Below are 24,095 nucleotides of genomic sequence, written 5' to 3'. Positions count from 1 at the left end.
ATGGGCAAAACAACCCTTTTCCGCTTGCACTCATACGCTGAAGCAAGAGGGAGTTATCTTCCTCTAGAGACTGAGTGAGGAGCACAAAGGATTCTTTTCCCTTTCATGTTGTTCAGGCTCCAAAGTTCCAAATTAATCTTATAATTCTAACTTTTCTATCTTAATTGTTTTTATTTTGTCTACTAACCAAAGAATATTTAAACATGAGTAAGCTATAATTTTTTAAATTTTTTGGCCACATGGCATGCGGGATCTTTGTTCCCTGACCAGGGATCGATCACGTGCCCCCTGTAGTGGAAGCATGGAGTCTTAACCACTGGACTGCCAGGGAAGTACCAAGTAAGCTATAATTAATAATACTAAAATAAATACACATACCCTCACCATTGACCTCCAGAAATAGAACACTGGGCTGGGACTATAATGATCAGACCATGGGAAGCCACAGAAATCTTTTAAAAGGGAATGATGTGGTCAGCTACCCATTTGTGAAGCTGACTCCGTGGCACAATGGAAAATGCTTTAGAAGGGGAAGAGACCAGCGGTACTGAGGTCAGCTAGGTGGTACTAACAGTACTAATAGTAGAAATAATAACAAACACGATGTGTCATGCACTATTCTAAGCACTTTATATCTATTAAATCATTTAATCCTCACGATAAATTATTATCCCTATCTTACCAATGAGGAAACTGAGGCACAGAGAAATTATAAAACTTGACTAAAGTCACACAACTAATAAGTGATAGATCCAAAATGAGAACCCATGCAGTCTGGCTTCAGAGGACAAACTTTAAGGACCATGCTATAAAGCAGAAAGGGATGAAGATCTAAACTATGACAGGGGCAGTGAGAACTGAGACAAGGGAATGGATTTAAAAGAGCTTGTGAGAGAGAAGTTGGAGCCCTCAGATACAACAGTGTTATAGCAGAGGAAGCAGCTCACAGCTACTCCCACGAGTTCACCTTAAATGAGCAGGTGGGTCAGAGACCAAGGTGGGGAGTGGTGGAGAGGGTTAATAGTGTGTATACTTTTTCACGTGTGGCACCGGATTTCAAGTGGGACATGTCCAGGAGAGAGATGGAAATAACAAGCCTGAAGCTCAAGAGAAAAATCTGGGCAAAAGACACAGATCTGGGAGTTATCAGTGCAAAAAAAGTAGTTAAAAGCATGGGATAGATGCAGTCACAGGGTGAGGGGGAATCAGAGCAAGCAAGAAGAGAGCCAAGGACAGAGCCTTTATAGGACACTCGTATGTAAGGGGCAGAGAAGGAACCAGTAAGGACAATCGATAAGGATGAGGAACAAGAAAAGGAAAAACTTCAGGAAGGCTGAAAAGAGAATTACAAGGGGTGCGAAAAGAGGAATAATCAGTATAGTACAATGCTATAAAAAGTAAAGTACGAAAAGGAGCAAAAAATGCTTACTTATTTCTTACAATCAGAACATTATTAGAGATCTTTGCCAGAGCAGCTTCGCTAGCACACTGGTGAAGGAAGCCTTATTGCAGAGGACCAAGGGAGAGGCCAGACAGACAGGGAGGGGATACATGCACATAAATTCAAGAAACTTGCAAGGAAGTTGAATTGAAGGCAGGTTGTTTGTGTTTGTTTTCAATGAGGAGAAAAGAGTTGAAAATGCTTACTGACAACAAGAAACTATCCAACAGAGACGGAAGATGAAACCTTAGGAAACAGATGGGATCAACAGAACAAGATCTCAAAGGAGACAGGAAGGGCTGGTGTGGGAATGGGAATCATACAAAAGATGAGCAGAACACGTCCCTGGCTCTTGAGCAGCTTACATTCTGGTGGAAGGAGACAGATAGTAAACAAATTATACATATACGACATCAGGTGGTGCTAAGCACCATGAAGAAAACAAAATTGAAGAGAGGGAGGAAAAAGGGAATGAGGGTAAGCGTACTATTTTAGACATGGTGATCAGGTAAGCCTTCCCTGATAAAGTGACACTTGAGCAGAGACCTAAGGGAACAGCATTCCAGAGAAAGGAAACAGCAAATACAGTCATCTGAGGCAGCATACTTGTGGCATGATGGAGGAACAGTAAGAAGCCAGTGTATAGAATGAAACTGTGGGGAGAGGTGATGAGGTGGGAGAGGAGGGAAGACCAGGTCACAGGGGCTTACATAAGGCTCTTAGGCCCCTGTAATAACTCTGTCTTCTACTGAGTGAGGTGGCAAGCTTCTGGAGGGTTTTCAGCAGAAGAATGACATGATCCAACTGACATTTTATTTATCTATTTATTTTTAACATCTTTATTGGAGTATAATTGCTTTACAATGGTGTGTTAATTTCTGCTTTACAACAAAGTGAATCAGTTATACATATACATATGTTCCCATATCTCTTCCCTCTTGCATCTCCCTCCCTCCCACCCTCCCTATCCCACCCCTCTAGGTGGTCACAAACCACCGAGCTGATCTCCCTGTGCCATGTGGCTGCTTCCCACGAGCTATCCACCCTACGTTTGGTAGTGTATATACATCCATGCCACTCTCTCACTTCGTCACAGCTTACCCTTCCCCCTCCCCATATCCTCAAGTCCATGCTCTAGTAGGTCTGTGTTTTATTCCCGTCCTACCCCTAGTCTCTTCACGACATTTTTTTTCCTTAGATTCCATATATATGTGTTAGCATACGGTATTTGTTTTTTTCCTTCTGACTTACTTCACTTTGTATGACAGACTCCAGGTCCATCCACCTCACTACAAATAACTCAGTTTCATTTCTTTTTATGGCTGAGTAATATTCCATTGTATATATGTGCCACATCTTCTTTATCCATTCATCTGTTGATGGACACTTAGGTTGCTTCCATGTCCTAGCTATCTATTGTAAATAGAGCTGCAATGAACATTTTGGTACGAGTCTTTTTGAATTATGGTTTTCTCAGGGTATATGCTCAGTAGTGGGATTGCTGGGTCGTATGGTAGTTCTATTTGTAGTTTTTTAAGGAACCTCCATACTGTTCTCCATAGTGGCTGTATCAATTTACATTCCCACCAGCAGTGCAAGAGTGTTCTCTTTTCTCCACCCTCTCCAGCATTTATTGTTTCTAGATTTTTTGATGATGGCCATTCTGACTGCTGTGAGATGGTATCTCATTATAGTTTTGATTTGCATTTCTCTAATGATTAATGACGTTGAGCATTCTTTCATGTGTTTGTTGGCAATCTGTATATCTTCTTTGGAGAAATGTCTATTTAGGTCTTCTGCCCATTTTTGGATTGGGTTGTTTGTTTTTTTGTTATTGAGCTGCCTGAGTTGCTTATAAATTTTGGAGATTAATCCTTTGTCAGTTGCTTCATTTGCAACTATTTTCTCCCATTCTGAGGGTTGTCTTTTGGTCTTGTTTATGGTATGCTTTGCTGTGCAAAAGTTTTTAAGTTTCATTAGGTCCCATTTGTTTATTTTTGTTTTTATTTCCATTTCTCTAGGAGGTGGGTCAAAAAGGATCTTGTTGTGATTTATGTCATAGGGCGTTCTGCCTATGTTTTCCTCTAAGAGTTTGATAGTGTCTGGCCTTACATTTAGGTCTTTAACCCATTTTGAGTTTATTTTTGTGTATGGTGTTAGGGAGTGTTCTAATTTCATAGTTTTACATGTACCTGTCCAGTTTTCCCAGAATCACTTATTGAAGAGGTTGTCTTTTCTCTACTGTATATTCTTGCCTCCTTTATCAAAGATAAGGTGACCATATGTGTGTGGGTTTATCTCTGGGCTTTCTATCCTGTTCCATTGATCTATATTTCTGTTTTTGTGCCAGTATCATACTGTCTTGATTACTGTAGCTTTGTAGTATAGTCTGAAGTCAGGGAGCCTGATTCCTCTAGCTCCATTTTTCGTTCTCAAGATTGCTTTGGCTATTCGGGGTCTTTTGTGTTTCCATACAAATTGTGAAGTTTTTTGTTCTAGCTCTGTAAAAAAATGCCAGTGGTAGTTTGACAGGGATTACATTGAATCTGTAGATTGCTTTGGGTAGTAGAGTCATTTTCACAATGTTGATTCTTCCAATCCAAGAACATGGTATATCTCTCCATCTATTTGTATCATCTTTAATTTCTTTCATCAGTGTCTTATAATTTTCTGCATACAGGTCTTTTGTCTCCTTAGGTAGGTTTACTCCTAGATATTTTATTCTTTTTGTTGCAATGGTAAATGGGAGTGTTTTCTTAATTTCACTTTCATAGTTTTCATCATTAGTGTATAAGAATGCCAGAGATTTCTGTGCATTAATTTTGTATCCTGCTACTTTACCAAATTCATTGATTAGCTCTAGTAGTTTTCTGGTAGCATCTTTAGGATTCTCTATGTATAGTATCATGTCATCTGCAAACAGCGACAGCTTTACTTCTTCTTTTCTGATTTGGATTCCTTTTATTTCTTTTTCTTCTCTGACTGCTGTGGCTAGAACTTCCAAAACTATGTTGAATAAGAGTGGTGAGAGTGGGCAACCTTGTCTTGTTCCTGATCTTAGTGGAAATGGTTTCAGTTTTTCACCATTGAGGACGATGTTGGCTGTGGGTTTGTCATATATGGCCTTTATTATGTTGAGGAAAGTTCCCTCTATGCCTACTTTCTGCAGGGTTTTTATCATAAATGGGTGTTGAATTTTGTCAAAAGCTTTCTCTGCATCTATTGGGATGATCATATGGTTTTTTTTCCTTCAGTTTGTTGATATGGTGTATCACGTTGATTGATTTGTGTATATTGAAGAATCCTTGCATTCCTGGAATAAACCCCACTTGATCATGGTGTATGATCCTTTTAATGTGCTGCTGGATTCTGTTTGCTAGTATTTTGTTGAGGATTTTTGCATCTATGTTCATCAGTGATATTGGCCTGTAGTTTTCTTTCTTTGTGACGTCTTTGTCTGGTTTTGGTATCAGGGTGATGGTGGCCTCATTTAGCAGAAGGAACGAAATCATAGAGATCTGATCAGAAATAATTGAAAAGGAAATGAAGGAAATGATAGCAAAGATCAATAAAACTAAAAGCTGGTTCTTTGTGAAGATAAACAAAATTGATAAACCATTAGCCAGACTCATCAAGAAAAAAAGGGAGAAGACTCAAATCAATAGAATTAGAAATGAAAAAGGAGAAATAACAACGGACACTGCAGAAATACAAAAGATTATTAGAGATTACTACAAGCAACTGTATGACAATAAAATGGACAACCTGGAAGAAATGGACAAATTGTTAGAAATGCACAACCTGCCGAGACTGAACCAGGAAGAAATAGAAAACATGAACAGACCAATCACAAGCACTGAAGTTGAAACTGTGATTAAAAAACTTCCAACAAACAAAAGCCCAGGACCAGATGGCTTCACAGGCGAATTCTATCAAACATTTAGAGAAGAGCTAACACCTACCTATCCTCTCAAACTCTTCCAAAACATAGCAGAGGGAGGAACACTCCCAAACTCATTCTATGAGGCCAACTGACATTTTAAAAGGAAACCTATGGCTGCTGTGTGGAGGACACACAGTGGTAGAGGCAAGAATGGAAGCAGTAAGGCAGCTGAGAGGCTGTCGCAACACCCCGCTGGTAGGCGTGGCAGCAGTGGAGGTGGTGAGGAGGGCGGTGGCTTTGTTAATATATTGCAGTCAGGAGTTGAAGGTGATTCTAAAAGAATTTTTGTCCTGAACAACTGAAAGAGTGAATATCAAAGAATACAGCGCACTCCAGGTTCATCAGAAATTCTGTGGAGAGGGAAGGGCAGCGATGAAGTGGAGGCAGGCTGAAGCCAGACTGTGAAGCCTCCTGTGTGTCAGGCATGGGTGTAGTCTTATTTGGTAGACCTAGGAAAGCAAGACGGGGTTGTAAGAAGCAAGATATGCAGGGGAAAACTAAAGGCTTGGAAGCCAGTTAAGAGAGATGCTGTGCTTCCTTGCATAGTTACCTTAATTTTTTTTTATTACAAAAATAATATGTTTGTTATAGAAAAAACGGAAAATGCAGAAAACGACAAAAAGGAAAACAACCTTACCATCCACAGATACGCACTTAATTTTGGGTTAAATAATTTTTAAGTCTTTTGCTACAGATAGGTAAACATCAATTTTAAAAAGACAGAATATTTTTCTATAACCTGCTTATTTCACTTAGTATACCCTGAATATTTTCCCATGATATAAAATATTTTCCTCAAGTATTTAAACTAGCAACGAGAAGGGCTAACCAATAAGACATTAGTAAGAATGGAGAAAGAGGACTGATTCAAGAAAACGACTTTGTTCCTACATTCCTAAGGGGAAAATAAAATACATTCACAATGCACGTAACTCTGATTTTGCAGTTTAACTTACTTAATTGTGCATGTGGATCTCTAAGCCAAGACCTTCATTATTGGGTCTAAAGTTTCTGATTAACTAACACCATCTCATAAAGTTTAAAATATTATAACATAACTTAGGTCTAAACATAACCAAGCACTGCAAAATGCACCTCAATTTCAAATCACAACAGAATGATGCCTCCCTCCTATTAAAGAAAAGAAAGTGTGGACTTCCCTGGTGGCGCAGTGGTTAAGAATCCGCCTGCCAATGCAGGGGACACGGGTTCGAGCCCTGGTCCGGGAAGATCCCACATGCTGTGGAGCAACTAAGCCCGTGAGCCACAACTACTGAGCCTGTGCTCTAGAGCCCATGAGCCACAACTACTGAAGCCCGTGCACCTAAAGCCCATGCTCCACAACAAGAGAAGCCACAGCAATGAGAAGCCCATGCACCACAACAAAGAGTGGCCCCTGCTCGCCGCAACTAGAGAAAGCGTGCACACAGCAATGAAGACCCAACGCAGCCAAAAATAAATTAATTAATTAATTAAAAATAAAAGTAAGAAAAAGAAGTGGACAGGGAGCTCAGCTATAGAGAAAAAGGGAGCATATAATACTAGAGGAAGGAAATTAAATTGACTAAATGAAAGAGTCCAGTTTCCAGGTTTGTCTTTCTGGCAAATTAAGATTTCTGCCTCAGAAATTTTAAAGTTCTTTTAAATGTTCTAGTCTAACCTGCTCACTTTACACAAGAGGAAACTAAGCACAGACAGGTTGAGTTGCTCAGTCAGGGCAGAGGAATGGGAATCTAAGTCTCCTGGAAGCCAGTTCTGCTCTGCTATCAATTTATTGTGCACTTCCACGAAGCCAGCTCTGTATGTTATTCACTGCCTTACCTTGGCACCCAAGTTAATACCTAATTGACATATCATCAGTGCTCAATGAATAGCTGTTGCAGGTATGTATGCATGAATTCATAAATGACAAACCTTTGGGGTTCTATTAAGACAACTTAAGGGTGCTTAGAAACAATCACTAAATTTCAGCCTGCTGTCATGGATACTACACTTGACAATATGTCAGTATATTTCTAACATTATAGTCTTTCAATTCTTACTTCACTGATTCTTTCCTGGTTGACTATGAATGAGTCACAAAGCTTCTCTATACCTCTGCATCCTCATAAGTGAATTAAAAATAATATAGGGTTGCTATGAGAAAAATAAATTACTCTTAAGCAGCTTTATCATTTAGATAGTGCTTTGTGTTTGAAAACAGAAGCCAATTATTAATGCCTTGAATCTGAGCTCTTAGTTTAAAGGCCTATAAGTGGTACAAAGCTCAAGCATTCCAGAGTCATCTTTATGGATGTGGAGTTGTACTACAGAATGATCACTCCCTAGAAAGTGCAAATTCCAGGCTTTTGTTTGGGCTTTTTTTCCCCAAATTTAATTCAGCTCTATCCAATTAACATTTCTTGAGTTCTTACTGTATACAGGCACCATGCTAGTCACTAAAAGAATTAAAAACTAAGCAAACATAGTTCTTGTCATTAAGGAGCTTACAATCTATTAAAATAACTACAAAGAGGACTTTAGTAATGACACAAGCAATACAAGGTCCTCTGGTATTTGAAATGTGAAAGACGTTACAGCTGGGTTGAGACCAGAATAGGTTACCAGGAGGATGGGCTTAGGACAGGAAGCTAACTGTACTCAATTTATCTTTGTAAATCAGCTGAAAAAATAAATGACTTAAGTAAACAAACATTCACTGAACATGGACTATGCGTCATGAATTATAAAAGCCACTGGATACATGATGCTGAATAAGACACTCCCTGCCCCCAAGAATCTTAAAGTCTACTTGAGGAAAAAAAAAGGAAAGACAGCAAGAAGGAATGACAGTACTTGGACAAAAAGAGATGAGGAGTAACATGAAAGAAATTTTAGTCACAAGAAACAACATTAACAAAGACACAAAGGATCATAAAGCAGTGAAGCAGGCTAGGGCTTGGGGCAAGTCCAAGATAAGCGGAAGATCAAGTTGAAATATTAAGCTGGTTTCATCCTGGAAGATACTGACTGCTAGACTGAGGAATATGAACTAATAATTCAAAGGATGATGTGAAATGATGGAAGATTTTTAAGCAAGGGGAAGTCCTACTGTATATAAGCTATGGTTTAGAAAGGCTGATGTAGTAGTAGGTCATAGGATCTATAGACACTGACGTAAAAGTAATGTCTAGGTTATGTTTTATGAAAAGAACAAACTACAGAACAATATGAATAATGTGATCCAGTTTGTATAAAACAATACACATGGACAGTGACTCTCAGCAGTATTTGCTCTGCTTACAATCTATTGGGGAGGAACACAGGGAGAGTCAGAGCAAGGGGAAAGGGAGCCATTTAATTTTCACTTTACCCATCTGGAAGGCTTTAATTTTATGAGAGAAAACAATATAAAAAGAAGCTCAGCTATGAAAGGAAGATGGCAAACTGGAAGATGGTACAGTGATGCTGAGCTGCACAGTTGTAGAATCTAACTACATCTCTCTCATCTTCCTTTCACCAAACTTCTCAAAAGAGTGGTCTGTCTCCAATTATTCTTTTTTTTTTTTGCGGTACACAGGCCTCTCACTGCTGTGGCCTCTCCTGTTGCGGAGCACAGGCTCCGGACGCGCAGGCTTAGTGGCCATGGCTCACGGGCCCAGCCGCTCCGCGGCATGTGGGTCTTCCCGGACCGGGGCATGAACCCTGGTTCACGCCTGCCGATGCAGGCGGACTCTCAACCACTGTGCCACCAGGGAAGCCCTCCAATTATTCTTAATCTCCTTTTTTAGCCCCACTATGAGCATAGGCTTTACAGTCAAACACAGCTACATCAAACCATAATTCTACCACTTACATGCACATACTAATTACTACTGACTTTGATGTGACAAAGTATACCAAGTGTATCTGAACAACTGTAACACTTGCCTGCTTTACGAACATTGTTATTTTTAAAAACTCTTACAGATAAGCTAAAAGAACAAAATTACTTATTATCTAAAAATAACCACTGATAAGATGCTTATATATTCCGACTAACTGGTTTATTTCTCTCTTGCTCTCTCTTCCCACTTTTGAGGGGAAAAAAGTAAATGTATATTTACAAATTGTTCTGTAATCTGTTTTTATCACATAATACTCTATAGTGAATAAGACAAACCCCCTGCCTCCAAGAATCTTAGAGTCTATTTGAGAAAAAGGAGGATAACAAGAAGGAAAGACAACAATTGGACACAAAAAGGTTTTATTTCACTTTTGTTCTTTAAAGATTTTTTTTTTTTTCTGGGTAAACAATTCCAGCTTGACAGTTATTTTCTCTAGAAAACAGTCCACTGTCTTTTTGCTTCTGTTGTTGATACTGAGAAGTCCACTGTCTGGATAACTGTCAATCCTTTGTAGGTGACTTCTTTTAAATTCTTTGTCTTTAGTGTTCTGCACTTCCATCCTGATTTATCTTCATATGGATTTCTTTTTATTTATTCTGCTTCTATTTATTCTTTTTTCTCTTATCTTTGCTACTGCCTCAATCCAAGCCCCTCTAATCTCTTCACATGGACATCTCATGTGACCCTACGTCTCCTTCATTATGTCTCATCCATACGTGGAATTTGCTAGGATTTTTCCTGCCACAGGGCTTTTGCTCTGCATTTTCTTTTGCCTGGAATTTCCCACCACCCCTTTGCCTGAAAAATCCCACTCCTCCAGACCTCAATTCAGTATCAGTTCCTCAAACAGGCTTTCCTTACCCTGCCCTCCCACAGTCTAAACTGCCATATTTTCTGTCTTTAAAAGAGCACCATTTTCCCCCGCTTCACCTTTATCACACTTTGCAGTGATATATTTACGTGTTGTTAACATCTGTTTTCTCCATTAGTCTGTAATTACATGGGGGCAATAACTGTGTCTGGCTTTACTGACCATTCTTGCTTTTTTTTCCTTTGGCCGTGCAGAGAAGCATGTGGGATCATAGTTCCCCAACCAGGGATCGAACCTGAGCCCCCTGCATTAGAAGCGCAGTCTTAACCACTGGACCACCAGGGAAGTCCCTTTACTGACCATTCTATATTCACAGCTAGCACAGTGTCTGGCACACAGTGGGCATTTAATAAAGTTTTGTTGAATAAACAAATGACCAATGAAAATCAACATTCCTTTTACATGGCATATAACACTGCCTCTAGATCTGTACTTGGTATTTATTCCCTTTTCCTAACATGCTACTCCCTCAGCCTGCAAACTCCTCATTCAGTGAAGAAACCTGCTTTCTGAAGCCTTCCTTTACAAAATTTGCCCACACATGGGCAGAGTTTTGCTGCTCATTTATGTACCACTAGAATCTCAATCACAGCCCCCAACCTAGTGTATTCTAGTTACCAACATCTGCCTCCTCCATAAGAAAGAAGCCCTAGGGCCTACCGCATCTCACATCCTGGGCATTTGAAAAATGCCTGAGGGAAAAGGGGACTGGAAATGCCCTGCAGGGTGGAATAATTGATGGTGTCAGGTCTTTGAGGAGATAAGAAGGAATGGGGTCCCAGAATAAGTAAAGGGATTAGCCTCATCAGATATACTGTATGCAATTCTTCAGAAAGAGAGTGAAATTGAGGGGGGTGTGTGTGATGAAAACAGGTGGACTGTGAGGGAAAAAGGAAGGAAGTTGACTTGGCTTCATGTTCTCAGTATAATGTGAGGAAGCTATTCTTCTAAGTGGCAAGGGTGGAGGCCTGTGACAGTAAGAAACAGAACAGAACAGCCACTGTGTTCAATGCTTAAGTCTTAGCAACAGCTGACTACTAAGTAATTTGAATGCAAATTCCCTACACAGTAAAGTTTTACAAAATCCAAGGGTCTATCAATAAGTGTAGCTACACTGTCCCAGCTGTTTCCAGAGGAAAAATTTGATCTAAGTGGTTCCATTCTTTTAAAGGTCAGGCACTTCAGAGTCAAACACTTTAAGGGAATCTTTCATCTAAAATATATGAAATCATACAAAGAAAGTTGACTGTGTTTTTATTATACATGGCCTCTCCTCCATGCCTCTGCATTGAGCAGTGTCTCGTCACATAAAGAAACACAAATGACTGAATGTGCCTTAAAAATAGGGCCATGTCTTACTCATTTCTGTATCAATTTACATGGTCTTTCAAAATACCTTGCACAAAGGAGGCATTCAAATAGTTTTAATATTGAATTAAATAAGAGGTGTACAAGTCCCTTAGACACTGCGATTTGGGAAGGGGACTTTACAAAACTTGGTTTTTTGTTTGTTTGTTTTTTAGGCTTCACCAAATGGCTTACAGGATTTTAGTTCCTCGACCAGGGATTGAACCTGGGCCCATGGCAGTGAAAGCGTGGAGTCCTAACCACTGGACCACCAGGGAATTCCCAGTAATGATATTAAGACACTTTTTTCTCCAGTTTTATTGAGATATAATTGACATACATCACACACACAAAAACTGATTCTATACAATTTTTTTTCCTCCCTTACACTCAAAATTCACTTCCATTGGAATTGAGATAGAAGATAACTGAGATCATCAATTCAAACTGAGATAAGAGAAACCTTCCAAGAGATCCTCTAGGAAAGCAAATCAATTCTGGGGCCTGCCTAGAGACAAAGATTTTCCCTAGAGGGTTTTTTGTTCAGTGTGAGTTCTGTTCTACCCTGCCCTAATGAAAAGACCACACAAAAACAAACTTCCAATTCAAGTTGGGCTCCTCTGCTCACCAAAGGCCTTGCAGAGACTAATAAATGGTATTAATATTGCAAAGGGCTCTGGATGCCTAGGCTAGCCTCAGAAATAGCCTGGGTTGCAGACTGAGAATTCCAAGTAGGGATCGAGGTGTGGTAATAACAAAAATTAAAAATAGCAAACGTATGTTTTGATGCTGTTAGTACGTGCCAAGCACTGATCTAAGCATTTTATGTATGTTAATTTAATCCTAATAATCCTATGAAAGTTTGTATAGTTATCATCCCTATTTTGCCCTGGTATTCACTAGATCTGCATTATGTCACTTTTGAAACTACCATTCTAATATGCCATCCTTCCTGCCTCCTATTATCCTGGAAAACATGAAGGAAGCACTGAGTTCCATAAAAACTAGATTGCTACTATCAATATCTACCACCAAGTAATTCAACAATTATCAAGGTTTCCCTGGTGGCGCAGTGGTTGAGAATCTGCCTGCCAATGCAGGGGACACGGGTTCGAGCCCTGGTCTGGGAAGATCCCACATGCTGCGGAGCAACTAGGCCCGTGAGCCACAACTACTGAGCCTGCGTGTCTGGAGCCTGTGCTCTGCAACAAGAGAGGCCGCAACAGTGAGAAGGCCCGCACACTGCGATGAAGAGTGGCCCCCGCTTGCCACAACTAGAGAAAGCCCTCACACAGAAACGAAGACCCAACACAGCCCAAAATAAATAAATTAATTAATTTAAAAATAATAATTATTATTATTATCAAACTAAAAGTCTGATACTTTTTCCTACAACAAATTCCTCTTGCAAGATATTAACTTACTATTTCAGAAAAAGAAAGAATTCACATACTCCTTACAATAATAAGACCAAAACTACCTGAACTTCCAGGGATTCTTCTAGACACCTCTCAATTAAAACAAAGAAGTATTCCAGAAACATACCTGTTGGAACCATCTTTCATATGGACTTTGGCGTAAAGAACATCCACCATGCCAGGATCATCATTCATGTATTCTATCCCTGCCATCTCTACTTCCAGGGGTTTGCCCCCAGAAATGTCACTGCAAAAGAAAAAACATAAGATTTTTTATAACTGTTTAAGTTAAGAGGGCTATTATATTTTGAAACATGGTTAATATAAATAGTCAAATATTATAAGAATGAAGTTGTTGTGGGTTTTTTTAACTAACATGATTTAACCGTCCTTCTAATTTCAAAATTGATACATGTTTAATGAACACAAACTAGAACCACAAGTATTTCCAAAGTCACACTATATCTATCCCAATACCAGTTTATTAGCATGTCTAAGAAATGTCTCAGAAAAGGCCAAGTGATGACAGTTCTGATTGATGAAGACATTTACTACATTGCCCATCTCTCTGGTTTTACCTTATTATTTCTACAAATTGCAGACAGTATTTCACTCATATAACAACAGTGAAGGTGCAAACTAGTATCACATCTTTAAGAGCAATTTGGCAATATTTATAAAAAACCTTCAAGAATAGAAAAACTTTGCCCAAGCAATTCAATTTCTAGGAGCCAAACCCAAGGAAATAATTATAAACTCAGGTATATATCCAACCACAGCCAATAAAGCAAAGTTCTTTCAGAAGAATTCCAACTGATAAATGCAGAGGTAATGATGGAATTAGAATATCACCATTTTACAACTCCTGATGAAATATTTAATCAATTCCATTATTCGTGCAAAAGATGGGGATAAAAAATTTAATATATATACATATTTACATGCTTGTACATATATAAAATCCCTGAAAGGATATAATATAAAGAAACTGCTAAAATCTGTTGCCTTTAGAGAGGAGATCAGGGTGCTTGGTGGGATAACAGTAGGAAGGAAACTCTTCACTGCATATCCTTTGTACTTTAAAATTTTTGAACCATGTAAATGTATTATTCATTAAAAAGTTAAAATAAAAAAATATATGCAAAAGAAGTCAGACACAGAAAGGTATATACTGCACATATATGCAAAAGAAGCCAAACGCAAAAGTGTATATACTGAATGATTCTATTTATATGACATCAGAGAACAAGCACATTTAAGCTGTGGTAACAGAAATCAGAACAGCAGTTACTTTTGGGAGAAGTGAATTTACTGGAAAAGAGCATGAAGGAACTTCCTAGGGTGATGGCAATGTTCTACATTTTGATTTGGGTGAAGTTACATGGGTGTACACATTTATCAAAATTCATCAACTACACTTAACATCTGCGCATTTTACTGTAAGTAAATTACACCTCAAAGAAAAAAAATACATATATGCAAACAAAAAAGAGTGGGAGTACATGTCCCGAAGTGTTAATAGTAATTATCTTCAGGTAATATTACAAGCTATATCTTGTTTATCTGCTATTTTTTTTTTTTTTTTTGGACATACTGCTCGCCTTGCAGGATTCTTAGTTCCCCGACAAGGGACCGAAACCACACCCTTGGCGGTGAAAGCGTGGAGTCCTAACGATTGGACAGCCAGGGAATTCCTGTTTATCTACAATTTTTAGCTTTTCTAAAGCTAACATGTATTTCTTTTATGTTAAGTAAAACCCACCATCCTGCTTTCTTCCCAGGCCCCTTAAACAGACTTATGCTTCAACTAGTAAAGGCCTTGCCGTGCCAACCTGAAACCCAGCTAAAAATTAGCTCACCAAACAGCCTTCTCCAAGCCCCATGAGGCCAGGGACCCTAACCATCTTTTCTACTCCTATATCCCCAACACCTGGGACAGTGCCTTATATAAAATGGGTACTCCATAAATCTCTGATAAATATTGATTGGATGTACCACTATAAAGGGAGAAGATGTCCTGAACAATTTTGAGAATGTGGACACACGCCTATATTGTCATTGAATAAAATGTGGTACTGGCTCAAAGACAACAGACTGTTAGGATTAATCAAAAAATAATTACAGGGCTTCCCTGGTGGCACAGTGGTTGAGAGTCTGCCTGCTGGTGCAGGGGACAGGGGTTCGTGTCCCGATCCGGGAAGATCCCACGTGCCGCGGAGCAGCTAGGCCCGTGAGCCATGGCTGCTAAGCCTGTGCGTCTGGAGCCTGTGCTCTGCAACGGGAGAGGCCACAGCAGTGAGAGGCCCGCGTACCACAAAAAAAAAAAAAAAAAATTCCAAATAAGGCAAAACAAAAAAGTTTTCTTGATATTTAATTGAGGCCCAGGGAGATCCTTTTATAGCCTAGGACTCCTAATGGTAAAGATTCCCTTAAAACACCAAGGCCATTATTATTGCACAAGACCGGAATTTTTTTTAATAGATTTATTTATTTTTTGTTTATTTATTTTTGGCTGCATTGGGTCTTCACTGCTGCGCATGGGCTTTCTCTAGTTGCAGGGAGCGGGGGCTACTCTTCGTTGCAGTGCACAGGCTTCTCATGGCGGTGGCTTCTCTTGTTGCAGAGCACAGGCGCTAGGCATACAGGCTCAGTAGTTGTGGCACACGGGCTCAGTAGTTGTGGCTCACAGGCTCTAGAGCACAGGCTCAGTAGTTGTGGCGCACAGGCTTAGTTGCTCCGCGGCATGTGGGATCCTCCCAGACCAGGGCTCGAAGCCGTGTCCCCTGCACTGGCAAGTGGACTCCCAACCACTGTGCCACCAGGGAAGCCCAAGAGCAGATTTTTTTTAAGAAACTAAATAACTCAACTATTTTAGACAGGTACTTGAATGAGAAAAATTACAACCTCGATCATAAGTATCCCTATAACCACCTCCAATAAGTGGGATATTCCAAAACACAAGTCAAGCTCTGAATTATTATCTGATTGAAGTCTTTAGCTTCAATCAACAATACAAACTTCCCTGGTGGCACAGTGGTTAAGAATCTGCCTGCCAATGCAGGCGACACGGGTTTGAGCCCTGGTCTGGGAAGATCCCACATGCTGCGGAACAACTAAGCCCATGTGCCGCAACTACTGAGCCCATGTGCCACAACTACTGAAGCCCGTGTGCCTAGAGCCTGTGCTTTGCAACAAGAGAAGCCACCACAATGAGAAGGCCGTGCACCGCAACCAAGGACAGCCCCCACTTGCCGCAACTAAAGAAAGACTGCATGGAGCAACAAAGATCCAATGCAGAAATAAATAGATAGATAGCCAGCCAATACAGTGTGTCTCCATTTCTAGTTATAGCCAAAGAATTCAATATGAAAGACTGCCATTAAGTCCTATCAAAGGGCAGTCAACAAAACTTTTGGAAAAAAAAAATTTAATACTAAATATACATTCCTCCATGTTTTTTCAGCTCTAACCTTGCCTAGTTAGATCAGCAGAAAGCACCATACCACTGGTTTAGTTTCCCACTAAAATGTTTTTACTGGGTTATATTTAATGTTACACCCTCAATTTCCAGGGGTCAATACAAGAAAGAGTAACGTGAACAATGTTTTTATATCTTCTGCCAAACTCCTGTTGAAGACACGGCTCATCATCATCTGGGTTCTTTATGTTAAGATTTATACAACTTTTTCTTGGGTTGAGAACCAGAAAAGGATTCTCTCCTGAAAAATTATGTTCCTTTTTATCAGATAAGAACTATAATAACTGGTGTTTTCCTTTCTGGAATTTAGTTCGTGTGTGTGTGTGTGTGTGTGTGTGTGTGTGTGTGTGTGTGTGTGTTTTGGGCCACACTGCACGGCTTGCGGGATCTTAGTTCCCCCACCAGGGATCAAACCTAGGGCCCTGGCAGTGAAAGCACAGAGTCCTAACCACTGGACTGCCAAGAATTCCCACAGTTCAAGTATACTGATGCTTGAAAACACCACTAAATGTTAAAGTTCTAGTACAATTATTATCTCACCTCGGTTTTTAGACAGAATTTTCTTCCCATTCCATCTTTATGGTTTCTAATCTGTCTGACTTTAACATTTTTTTTTGTATATATGTCCTTACTCTAAACTACCTCAAACCACTGGAATTAGATGTGGCACCAAAAACAGAACAATGAAACAGATTCAAAGTCTGCCTTACAAGTAGAAACAAACTCTTTCAACCTACCCCTAGGATTTATCAAGAGGGAGAATAAAAGAGCAGGAGAGAATCCAAAGGTTTGCCTGATAAATGCTCTTTGTCTTGGTGACCAAACTATTCCACCTGGGATACCACTGAGCATACTCTTCAATGGAGAGACATCTGAGGCAATAATTAGGGACATTTGTCCATGGGTATTTTTCTTCTTCTTCTCTCCTCATTCTTGTCCCTTTTCAACTTCTTATTTGGTTTTACTTCAGGCCTACTGGGAACACTTAGGTATGAGTAGAGGGTTATGGGAGCTAAAGAAGAGCTGCACATTTGTCAGACTATATACTCAGAGACATGGCACTGTTTGTGTTCGACATATCACAAAGAAAAAGTCACAAGGGACACATTTAGTGCTTCAGCAGGTACTTGAACATCGTGAATAATTCATTTGAAATCTACACAGCTACATGAGTCTTTAGCCTAAGAATTGAAATCAAAGTTCTATTTCTGGTCAGGTGACATACCTTAAACTTAAATACCACACCCAAATTTAAAACAAACATTCAACTACCCACTTCTTTAAAATATCTATGTATCACCACAATTTTAATTAAAAGCCAATATAGCCACATTTAATACCTCAATTTAAAAAGGCATTAAATTATGCTACAGCATGTTATATAGTAGACTATTCATTTCCAATGTTTTCCACCTATATATTTTAATTTGCAATCTTTACATCATAAAAAGTTCAGGTTAGAAATGCAATTATTTATTGACATTTATTTCTAAGCATACCAAGTACAAAGACTGAGATGGAAGATCAAGAATAAGGAAGAAAAAGAAGTTAGGTGATACATTTTACACCAGGGCTTTACTATAAGTATCCTTTTTTTAAGGAGACTTTTCTTCCTTTTAGGAAAACAAGGCACTTCTGGACAATACAAACAACCAATTCTGATTCTCACCCCCCTAGCCAATCAGGTAGATTAATTTTGCACTATATACTTTTAAAACAAGTGTGTATAACAGAGGGAAGGTGAGAGACGAAGGCTGGGGAGGCCTGCTTTACTTGCTGGTTTCAAACCTTTCCAGCTTTTTGAAAAGAGCAACTTTAAAAAATTTTTCCCTGCATTGCAGATTTTTGGCAGGGTAACGTGTCCTATTTCAAATGCTTTGCTGAATTTGAAAAACTACAATTACTGTTTTCATCCTGTCATGTCAAAAATTCTTAGGAACTATTAAGGCTGCTCTTCATTCCCTATGCACACCAACTGACACGCTTAAAGGGTTCAGATTTAGCATTTAGTCACAAAAGACACCAAGAGACATAAAAGGGAGGAACTCAATTAAATCCTCACATAGCTCAGGATAAGGCTTCAATGATTAAAATCCTGTGACCTGATTTTCATAAGGTAAAAAATCAAATACTTCTCTGAACAAATATTTTATCCGCCTTTAATTTTTTTGTTAGCAGGATTATCCTAATGGCAGCCAAAAAATGCAGCTGCTTTCAGTTTTGTTTAGCAAAAAGTAATCTGGGAAGTTAAAGTATCAGAAGTGATTTTTAAACAACGTAAAACTGCTCTGCTTTGTAAGGTAAAGCATAAAATTTTATTTTATGCAAGGAAAACTGTAAATATCTAATTACAAACACCAAATTATTTTGAATTTTAGGTAAGATAGAGAGAAAACAGTTGCCCATCACTATGCAAAGAACAAGACAAAGAAGTATTCTTTGCTGGTTGAAATTCAGAAAGAATAGGCAGCTGCAAACACGATCAGCTTATGATTTTGCTCAAGAAAAATATTTTGTCTTCAAAACAATTAATGGAAAAAAGAGAATTGGCCCACAAATAAGTCTTTGTATTACAGTTTCATATACAACATAACTCGAGAAAAAATTTAAATCCTTTTACCTTGTTTTACCCAATGAACCACGTAACCCACTTCTACAAGGCCATGTCAGGATAGTATAGGACCTGTATTTTACAACTGAATAAAAATAAAACTATTCAAGTGAGTTAATTTTCAAGTTCCTCTTGTTTTACTTCAATCTTAAGTAACAGGAGCAAAGGAAGGGGGGCTCAGAAGAGATGATCCTTTGAAACAGAGCTGTTAGGTCAGATGTATATGCAAATTAAAATCTTACAGTAAAAAGAATAACAACTCTGCCGTCAGAACAGCAATGTTTTCCCTGAGCCAAACACCGACTGCTTGGACAGTTTTTGGTATCCTTACTGACTCAAACACAACAACCTTTATTTAAAAAAAGAAAATTAAAGACTGCATTTCTGAAATACAGTGAAGACTCTCCTAGGGAATCATGTTATAATGTTTGAGATACTATGGTAAGCACAATAACGGCCCTCCAAAGATGCCCATGTTCTACTCTTTGGAATTTGTAAATATACTACCTTACATGGCAAAGAGGGTTTTGCAGATATGATTAAGGCTAAAGAGTTTAAGGTGGGGAGATTACTCTGGATTATCTGGGTGGGCTCAATTAAATCACACACATCCATAAAAGCAGAGAACTTGTCCCTGCTGTGGCCAGAGAGAGAGATGTAACAGGTTGAGGGTCAAACAGATGCAACATTGTTAGTTTTGAAGATGGAGGAAGGAGGCTACTAGCCAAGTACTGTGGGTGGCCTCTAAATCAGGACTTTAAAGACAAGGAAACAGATTCTTCCCTAGAGCCTCCAGAAAGGAACACAACCCTACCAGTAACTTGATTTTAGCCCAGTGAAACCCCTATCAGATTTCTGCCCCACAGAACTGTAAGATTATAAATTTGTGTTGTTTTAAGCCACCAAGGTTGTAGTAATGTGTTACAGAAGCACAGAAAACGAATACAGTAGCCTACACTCTTCTGTAGATAATGAAGAGAATTTCCTTTTTGAGAAAAGAATGGGATGTCCTTGTTAAAGAACAAAATTTGCCAACTGAACTGGTAAAATTTAAGGTAGAGCCTTTCCACACAAATCTGTAAATATATGCTTTAAATCCATTTTAAACCTTTTAGACAATAATCCAATATTAAGTATTACAAACAGGTGAGTCAACAAATTTTGTTCCCATGTCACCCAGCTCCCTAGTCCAAAAACAAGTCTGTGAAACCAGAAAGAAGCCAGTACAGGGTGACCACCCTTCCCCACTCCTGTGGATTACTCACTCAATGAATTCCTCTTTACACTGCTGTAGCATCTCACATGTCTGCTGGATCTCTTGCTCACTCAAAAGCACCAACATCCCAATAGTTAGGTGAAGCTTTTTAGGATTCTGGAAAATGGTGCTATCAACCCCGTGATCCTATTATCAAAGGGAGAAAAACAAGAAACTCAGCCCATACGAAAGTACATAGTAGGAACAGAATTGAGTGCAGAGAAATAAACCCACACATCCATGACCAACTGATTTTCAATCAGGCTGCCAGGACAATTTAATCGGGAAAGAAGAGTCTCTTCAACAAATGATTTTGGGACAACTGAATATCTACATGCAAGAGAATGATGTGAACCCATACTGTATACTATATACAAAACCTATGTCAAAATGGATCAATGATATAAGAGCTAAAATCATAAAACTCTTAGAAGAAAAAGAGAGGAATATCTCCATGACCTTGTATTTGGCAATGGATTCTTAGACATGACACCAATAGTATGGTAACAAAAGAAAAATCAGATAAATTAGACTTCAAACTTTAAAACTTTTGTGTATCAAAGGACTACCAAGAAAGTGAAAAAGACACCATCACAACACTGTTAATCAACTATACTCCAATATAAAGTAAAAAGTTAAAAAAAAATAAAGTGAAAAAGACAACCTACAGAATGGGAGAAATATTTGCAAACCATATATCTGACAAGGGTCATATAGTATCCATAATATATAAAGAGCACATACAAAGCTCAACAACTAAAAGACAACTAGATTTAAAGAAAGAAAAAGGGACTTTTCTGGTGGCACAGTGGTTAAGAATCTGCCTGCCAATGCAGGGGACACTGGTTCGAGCCCTGGTCCAGGAAGATCCTGCATGCCACAAAACAACTAAGCCCATGCACCACAACTACTAAGCCTGTGCTCTAGAGCCCGTGAGTCACAACTACTGAGCCCACATGCCACAACTACTGAAGCTTGCACGCCTAGAGCCCGAGCTCCAAAACAAGAGAAGCTACCGCAATGAGAAGCCCACGCACCACAATGAAGAGAAGCCCCCGCTTGCCACAACTAAAGAAAGCTTACACGCAGCAACGCAAACCCATCAACGAAGACCCAATGCAGCCAAAAATAAATAAATAAATTTTTTTAAAAAAAGAAAAAGAAAAAGGTCTTGAGTAGATATTTCTCCAAAGAAGAAATACAAATGGCCAACAAGCACATGAAGATGTTCAACTTCTTCAGTCATTAAGAGAAATGCAGGGACTTCCCTGGTGGCGCAGTGGTTGAGGGTCCACCTGCCAATACAGGGGACACGGGTTCGTGCCCCGGTCCGGGAAGATCCCACGTGTCACGGAGAGGCTGGGCCTGTGAGCCATGGCTGCTGGGCCTGCACGTCCAGAGCCCATGCTCCGCAATGGGAGAGGCCACAACAGTGAGAGGCCCGTGTACCGCAAAAAAAAAAAAAAAAAAAACCAACCCGGTAGCCTGACAAAATGTTATGCCCAGGAAAAACAGAACGCTACCTAATTACAGGTTCTAAGAATAGCTTTTGTTCCTCATCAGCTTTATTAGTTCCAGAGCAACTGGGCCTCTTATGGGCTTCCCCAAAGATAATATACTCTTTATAAAAAACAGTTTCTATCTTAGCAGACACTGCAGTATTTTCAGGTAAAATATTCTGTGTTAAGAACAAACTGCCCCAGGCTTCCCTGGTGGCGCAGTGGTTGAGAATCCTCCTGCCAATGCAGGGGACACGGGTTCGAGCCCTTGTCCAGGAAGATCCCACATGCCACAGAGCAACTAAGCCCATGCACCACAACTACTTAGCCTGCCCCTAGAGCCCGCATGCCTAGATCCTGTGCTCTGCAATGAGAAGCCACCACAATGAGAAGCCAGAGCACCTCAACGAAGAGTAGCCCCCTCTTGCCACAATTAGAGAAAGCCTGTGTGCACCAATGCAGAAGAGAGAAACAGAGAGAGAGAGAGAGAAAAAAGAGAGAGAGAGAGAGAGAGAGAAAGAAAGAAAGAAAGAAGAAAGAAATGAAAAAAAGAATAAATTGTCCCAAGCAAAGATGAGTGAAAAATGAATTTGGAGAGATATCCAGACACTGGAGTTGCCACATCAAATATGGTCCTTTTCTAGCATAATCATTCCTTGCACTTTAAAACTTCTGTCTCCCCCACTTTTAAACTGACAAGAAATTCACTTAGCACACAATTAACCATTTTAGATAGAGTGTACAAAATTTAATGGTATTTAGTGTATTCACAATGTTGTACAACCACCATCTCTCTTTAGTTTGAAAACTCTTTCAGCACCCCAAAAAAACACTTCATACTTATTAAATAATCACTCCCTATTTCCCACTGCTCATCCCTTGGTAACCTCTAGTTTGCTTTCTGTCTCTTCGGATTTGCCTATAATAGATATGGCAAATAAAAGGAATCACACCATACCATGACCTTTGTGTCTGGCTTCTTTCACTTAGCATGTTTTAAAACTTCATTCAAATTGCAGCATATATCAGTACTTCATCCTTTTTCATGGCTCAATAATATTCTACTGTATGCATATAACACAGTTTGTTTATCCATTTATCCCTTGATGGTCATTTGGATTGATTCCATCTTTTGGCTATTATTAATAATGCAGCTTTAAAAAACATCTGTGTACAAGTTTCCATGTTGACATATGTTTTCAACTCTTTTGGATATATACTAAGGCGTGGAATTGCTGGGTCCTATGATGACTCTATGTTTAACTTACTGAGGAACCACCAAACTGTTTTCCACAGGAACTGAACCATTTTACATTCCAAGCAGCAATGTAAGAGGGTTCCTATTTCTCTACACTTTCACCAACACTTAATATTTTCCTTTTTAAATTTTACTATAGTCATCCTAGTAGGTGTAAAGTGGTATCACACTGTGGTTTTGATTTGCTTCTCACTATTGACCAATGATGCTGAACATCTTTTCATGTCCCTGTTGGACATCTGTACATCCCCTTTGGAGAAATGTCTATTTAAATCCTTTGCCCAGGGCTTCCCTGGTAGCGCAGTGGTTGAGAGTCCGCCTGCCGAAGCAGGGGACACGGGTTCGTGCCCCGGTCTGGGAAGATCCCACATGCCGCGGAGTGGCTGGGCCTGTGAGCCATGGCCGCTGAGCCTGCGCGCCCGGAGTCTGTGCTCCACAACGGGAGAGGCCACAACAGTGAGAGGCCCATGTACCGCAAAAAAAAATAAATAAATAAAAAATAAATCCTTTGCCCATTTTGTGTCTTTTTATTGTTGAGTTATAAGGATTCTTTATATATTCTGATAGTAGTCCCATATCAGATCGTGAATCCCTTCTGAAGATAATTAGGTCTCAAATTTCATTAAACTCATTTTGCAAATGAAGATAAGAAAAAAAAAGTTGTGAATCTTATCCTCCAACAGGAGCAAAGCAGGAATTCTTCTATCTCTGAATTGCAAGTTCTTATCCCATAATCTGATCCCTGGACTAATAAACCACCCCAAAGGCAGAAAAATGTATTGATCAAATACAGATAGCTTATATCCTGCTCTTTGTTTGCCTAAGACTGCCTGATTTTTGCCTTGGCAAGAGGAATTAATCGATTATTCATTTTCTAGGTGTTAATGGAGCTTGAGCTATTTTTACATCGGATGAAGAGTTTTATAATTCTACACATCAACCCAAACTGCCTCATTTAATGAAAGTGATTTTAAGGAACAATCATCTTTAAATGTATCAAGGAGGGGCTTCCCTGGTGGCGCAATGGTCGGGAGTCTGCTTGCCAATGCAGGGGACGCGGGTTCGAGCCCTGGTCTGGGAAGATCCCACATGCCGCAGAGCAACTGGG

At 39.4% G+C, this 24,095-nt stretch overlaps 1 protein-coding gene across 9 annotated transcripts in view; it reads right to left on the bottom strand.

Annotated features, from left to right (window-relative positions):
• Positions 1-24,095, bottom strand: part of ASCC1 (activating signal cointegrator 1 complex subunit 1) — a 122,609-nt gene that overhangs the window by 35,032 nt on the left and 63,482 nt on the right. For all 9 annotated transcript variants that reach the window (XM_067025424.1, XM_067025422.1, XM_067025423.1 and 6 more), the window contains 2 exons: positions 20,241-20,377; positions 13,014-13,133 (listed from right to left, as the gene is read on the bottom strand). In XM_067025424.1, the coding sequence (XP_066881525.1) occupies positions 13,014-13,133; positions 20,241-20,377 (257 nt within the window). The remainder of the gene's footprint in view (positions 1-13,013; positions 13,134-20,240; positions 20,378-24,095) is intronic.

Source organism: Kogia breviceps, chromosome 2, assembly GCF_026419965.1.
Source record: "Kogia breviceps isolate mKogBre1 chromosome 2, mKogBre1 haplotype 1, whole genome shotgun sequence".
Taxonomy (NCBI): Eukaryota; Metazoa; Chordata; class Mammalia; order Artiodactyla; family Physeteridae; genus Kogia; species Kogia breviceps.
Note: the sequence above shows the minus strand (reverse complement) of the source record. Positions and strands in the feature narration are given on the sequence as shown.